The sequence below is a fragment of the Physcomitrium patens genome, chromosome 25, assembly GCF_059467195.1.
Source record: "Physcomitrium patens ecotype Gransden chromosome 25, ASM5946719v1, whole genome shotgun sequence".
Classification (NCBI taxonomy): domain Eukaryota; kingdom Viridiplantae; phylum Streptophyta; class Bryopsida; order Funariales; family Funariaceae; genus Physcomitrium; species Physcomitrium patens.
Window position 1 is genome coordinate 3,166,778 of NC_143434.1, and position 5,403 is coordinate 3,172,180.

General features: G+C 37.4%; 1 protein-coding gene across 1 annotated transcript; it reads right to left on the bottom strand.

Annotated features, from left to right (window-relative positions):
- Window positions 1-573: 573 nt before the first annotated feature.
- Window positions 574-3,254, bottom strand: LOC112278522 (biotin carboxyl carrier protein of acetyl-CoA carboxylase, chloroplastic). Its single transcript, XM_024512131.3, has 7 exons — window positions 2,759-3,254; window positions 2,526-2,564; window positions 2,127-2,266; window positions 1,667-2,006; window positions 1,240-1,311; window positions 1,040-1,105; window positions 574-915 (listed from the first exon to the last, which is right to left on the bottom strand). The coding sequence occupies exons 1-7, from the start codon at window positions 2,978-2,980 to the stop codon at window positions 892-894; spliced, it is 903 nt and encodes a 300-aa protein (XP_024367899.1). The 5' UTR covers window positions 2,981-3,254; the 3' UTR covers window positions 574-891.
- Window positions 3,255-5,403: the final 2,149 nt, after the last annotated feature.

Here is a 5,403-nt window from a genome sequence, read left to right on the forward strand (position 1 = left end):
CCGGATATGTAGGAAAGATAAAATTGGATCCACAGTCAATCACTTATCAACAAATTTAAAAGCCTTCTGGAAATCTCCTCATTTAGAATAGATTTTATTTTATTTTTTGTTTGTGCATAGATTGATAGGTGAAAGACTTCAATTCACAAGATAGACAACACACCTTATTACATTTCTTAAAGTAATGTCCAACAAAATCTTTAGGGGTGAAGGCTCGGGTGACTTTGGTGCCATGCCAAAAGCTACACTCTCAAATAGAGCAGCTAAGAGCCAAGTAGACATAATGTTTGCTTCTGGAGAGGATCTCTAGACCCCTGTAAAGACCATTTCTCAGGAATAAGGATCAACAAAGTGACAACTCAAACCAGCAGTGATGACTTCCACATCTGATCCAACACGTTTGTCCTGTTCTAGAACAAATAGCAGGAAGCTGTCAATTCATTCAGTATCGCAGACGTGAACTTAAGGTGAAGTCCAGGTCTTAATGGTTCTAAAGAGCTCACAAACAACGAAGAAAATGATGAAGGTAATACACATACACATTCACACGCACACAAATATTATTCCCATATATCACACCGTTAACGAATTCACTTTTTCTTCAAACCAACGCTGATAAAAGAAAAGGGGCTGCCGTCAGTGACGTATATGTTCCTCCAATCAACTCATAAACCTTAACCTTCTCTATGTGCTCCAAGAGCCAGAAGCAGTCTGCCCAGGTACTGCCTCTTGAATCTAAGAAAAAAGAGTCTGCCAGAAATTAACAATAACCACAACACTAATATGCATCGCTAGTGTTTGTGTGGCGCTAGTTACACTACAAGATGCTAAACTACACCCCTTCCAACACAGAGATGATGATGGCAACGGCGGGAATCGCTATAATCATCTTCATGGCTTGATAACGAAGAGAGGCTGCACATTTTCCAAAAGACCAAACAAACAAACCACATTGTCAGCAAAGACATAACAGACCTCAGACATCTGCCTCCTAATATGAGATGTCAAACAATAAATGAGACAAGGTGATGAAACATACCGACTCCATAGAAACAGGCTTTCCGTCCTCGGCCAAAATTTCAACAATCGTTCCTGATTGATCGGCCTGTGCAAAAAGGACACAAAACATCAGCAAGAACGAATAAACAGCAACCTCCGAGAGATGGAGCGCAGGATACTGCAGTCACATGCACTCAACTTGCAAGAATTCTCATAAAAAAAACTGCTTCCAGTACTCACCTCAATCTCATTCATCAACTTCATTGCTTCCACGATGCAGACAACCTGACCTTTGGTAACCTTGTCTCCAACCTGCAAGATCGAGTAACGAATCGTGATCACGTCGTTGGAAAATTTATGTTCCGCTACAGTAGGAATCGGCACTTGACCCATTTACGATAAAGACTCTCCTGTGTCCTCCTGAAAGAACTAATATGCGTCTCATAACATGTTACCACTTCCCATAGGACACATTTCCTTCTTAGATGCGAATTAGCACGTGTCCCAATTCAATACAAAATCAACATCCTAAAACTGCCGTTAAACAGACCACCCCTGACTTGACTGAGCATTCCTCTATCTCTCAAAATGGGGTTTGTGAAAATATAAAACAAGGTGCGTAACTGCAAGGAGAGATGGGACAAATGCTGATAGCATATCAGAATACCTTCACATATGGAGGTTCGCCAGGGCCAGGACACTTGTAAAATGTTCCAGCCATAGGGGAAAGCATCGGAGGATGTTCAGCAGCAGCGGGAATGGCATCATTGACAGGCGCAGGGGCAGGAGGGGCACTAGGAGCAGCAGCAGGAGCCTCTTGAATTGACGACGGGCTCTGCTGTTGTTGTGGCTGATACATCGGGAACGTGGTATGGGCCATCACATGCGGACCTGGTGCGGACTGCTGAGGAGCTGGAGGAGGTGGCATGGCTTCCTTCTTGCGGATGATCAGCTCATAATTCTTCTGCTTCAGCTCAAGCTCTACAATGTCTCTAGTGTCAACAAGCCTGCAGTGTTGGAAAAATATCAGGAACAAATAAATCCTCGAAGCAGAGCATGCAATTAGATTTGACAAGAAAAGATGGGCACTTAATTTGGAAGCAATAAGTGCGAGAACGAGCTCATACTTGATCAAGTTGGCAACGTCCGCCATAAACACAGCTGCAGCTGATGCAATTGATGCAGATGACTCGGTCGTGGGCTTCTCTTGAGTACGAGGAACTTCGAAACTGGTGGATGTGTTGTTGCTCGAGCCATCCACAGCAACCTGGCAAGCAGAAAATGTTCTGAAGGAGACTTCCAACAAGAGCACAAGGACATTGGAATCCCGACCAGATGTACATACGAGTGTCTCGTGTTACATGCAAGAGGAACGAGATTTGTTGCGACATGCTTTGAACTTCCCGAAATGGATAAATCACATGGCATGCATCTAGTTAGGGCATCCGAAGGGAAGCATTAAAACGAACTATCGAAGACATTGCCGCCTCAAAGCAACCAGTGAAGATAGGGGATAGGGGAGCTACCTCGTTAACGACGCTAACAACCGTCCGGGGGCCAGATCCCTGAAACAAGACACCAAGACAGGCCAACCCAGGTCAGAGCACATCCGTTTCAATGCCACACGCGTCGCCTCGGGAACCACGCCAATGCCAGGTACCCAACTCCACACTCATCACGAGCACACTTCAAAACCTATGAACAAAAACATAGCATCACACCCCCCCCCCCCCCCGCTGTCAAGCACACCCGGGCTCACATTGGACGCACGGAGAGCGAAACGCCCGACGCCAGCGCCGATGAAGGAAGAGGTAGCGATCAGGCGTGGCTGACCCCAGCAACCCACGTCCCTCCCCCCCTTGGTGGCCACCACAAGCTGCACCCTCGGCACACCATTGCGCGACGCCGCAATCTCACAGCCGATGTTCGTGCTCATCACAGAAGCTCCCGCTCCCACTCTCCCCGCCGCAGCCGACGCCATTCCTTCCCCCCTAACACCTTCCCTAAACCTTGTCAAATCCACTAAACCTCGACACGAAAAATGATATCCAGCTCCGACCACCACGAGAAGAAATGAACTCCGCAGGAGTAATGAATTCACACAGTTCAGGAGCAGTGATGAATCTGTCGAACTCAATGAAACAACAACAACAACAACGACAACAACAACAACAACAACAAGAGGCGAAACAGAGAATGGAAGCAAGGTGGGAGGAGGTGGGTGGATGGGGTGGAGGAGGCAAGAGAGAGAGAGAGAGAGGCAACAATGGAGGCGGAGAAAACGAGGCCGGAGTCTCGTTGATGCCGAAAAGCCCAGGGTTGGTCGATGTTTTCTCAGGTAAAGAAAAAAATAAAAATAAAATAAAAATAACCCACCTCACTGCACTGGGTTCGAATCGAAGTAAACCGAGTGCCGAGTTTTACGAACACCCGGTGGTCCGATTCTGCCGACGACCTGTCTGTCGCAGCCAACGAAATCGTCTCCTCGTGCGATGAAAAGCAAATGTGCACACACCCACCCACCCACATCGGGACATCCATTCCAATTCAATGCTTTCATCTATCTCGCCATCGACCTCAACCATCGTCTAAACAACCCATTGTATGTAGGAATATACTTAATATTGCTTGCATGAATTGATTGATGAAGTTCTTTCTATTTGTGAGGATTGTAATACATCATTAAGATGATTTATTTTTTTCTTTTTCTTTTTTGCAATATAGTTACTTTTTATTTATTGAAAGACTGTGTATCTAGATATTATTTTTAAAAGATATCTTTAAAAAATAAATTTTAAGATTTGAAAGTAAAAATATTATAAAATTTCTAATTTAATTTTAATTAGATTGAAAACTCATTAACTTAATTTTAAATACCTAAATTAAAATTTAAATTAAAACATATATATATAATGTTTAGTTTTAATAAACATAAGTATTTTAATTATTTATTTTTAAAAACATATAACTTTTTGTGAAAATTTTCAAAAACATGATACACATATAAATAAAAAATTAAAATAAAAAATTAGGTAATTCAAATGAATGTTATTAATAAACATAAAATTTTAAATAAAATTTAAGCACTATTAGATATTATTAGACTATAAATGGTCTTAATATTACTTTTACTTATACTAGCTAATAAATAGGCTATGCAAAACCTCTTTATAAACTACAAAATTTCCAATATAAGTATTTGACTTATTAGACACTTTTATAGTAACTTTATAGATTCAAAGAACTTCCAAAATAATGTTGAAGAGTCACATAACATTTTTAAGAAAAATTGTAGATCTAATCTAAATTTTAAAATTTATTGCAATAATTTATAAATAATATATTCTATATTAAATATTTGATTTTAAACATATTTCTTAAGAAGAAAAGAAATATATATATATATATATATATAGATATAAATATTATAGAACTATAAGAAATCATAATGATTGTTGTCAAACATAGAGTAATTAGATGGTCTTTAAAAAATGATAATAATAATAAAATATAATAAATATAATAATAATAATAATAATAATAATAATAAGACAAAGAATAACATTAGTCTTATTACCATATATGCTAGCTAATAAGAAGACTACATAGAAATGTTTTAGAAACTACAAAGTTTGACAAATCAATGTCAAAGGTTGTATAGAATTTCTATTACAGATTTTTACATCTAATAGATTTTTCAAAGTTAATTTGTATAATAGCAATGTGCATCGAAGGATACTTATAGATTAAATTTGTACTTTATTTTAAAAAAAAAACATGTTATTTATTTAGAATATAATTATTTCATTTTATTTATTTTTATAGCATAATTTTCAGAATATTAATAGATAATAAGTTGTTTATAAATTAAATCATAATTGATATATGATATTATAATAATCAACTAATAGAAAGAAAATTCTATAAAGAACTTAAGAACTACTAATATCACTTTCTCTTTGATTATATTATAATAAGTTTAAGTTGATTTTTTCCACATGATTATACATCACAAACATCAATATTGATATTAATAATTAAGATGATAAGAGAAGTTAAATAGAAGTACATAAAATTAAATTAATTTAATAATAACTTAGTAAAAAGCTTTATATATGTGAATTTTATTTTATAAATATTTATAGATGATTAATAGGATAAAAACTTGGCCAAAAAATTGGACATATGTTGTACATGTTGACTATTTGTTTATAAGTTGGCTACTTGTGTTATAGGTTGTTCTTATGTTGCACATGTTGGAAATGTCCCTTATAAATTAGATATGTATCTCATAATTTAGATACATATAGGATAACTTATAGAAAATTGGTATGTAGTTCCTTACTTAGATAGTATATATAGAGACAAGAGTATGGTCTTTGTCACTCTTTTCAACACCTTGCT

What these genes read in the sequence shown, in the direction of transcription:
- LOC112278522 (XM_024512131.3), bottom strand. Translation starts at nt 2,980, where the DNA reads ATGGCGTCGGCTGCGGCGGGGAGAGTGGGAGCGGGAGCTTCTGTGATG. An exon ending in TCGCTCTCCGTGCGTCCAAT is followed by an intron (nt 2,565 to 2,758) that starts GTGAGCCCGGGT and finishes GTCTTGTTTCAG; the next exon opens with GGATCTGGCCCCCGGACGGT. An exon ending in GCGAACCTCCATATGTGAAG is followed by an intron (nt 1,312 to 1,666) that starts GTATTCTGATAT and finishes TCGATCTTGCAG; the next exon opens with GTTGGAGACAAGGTTACCAA.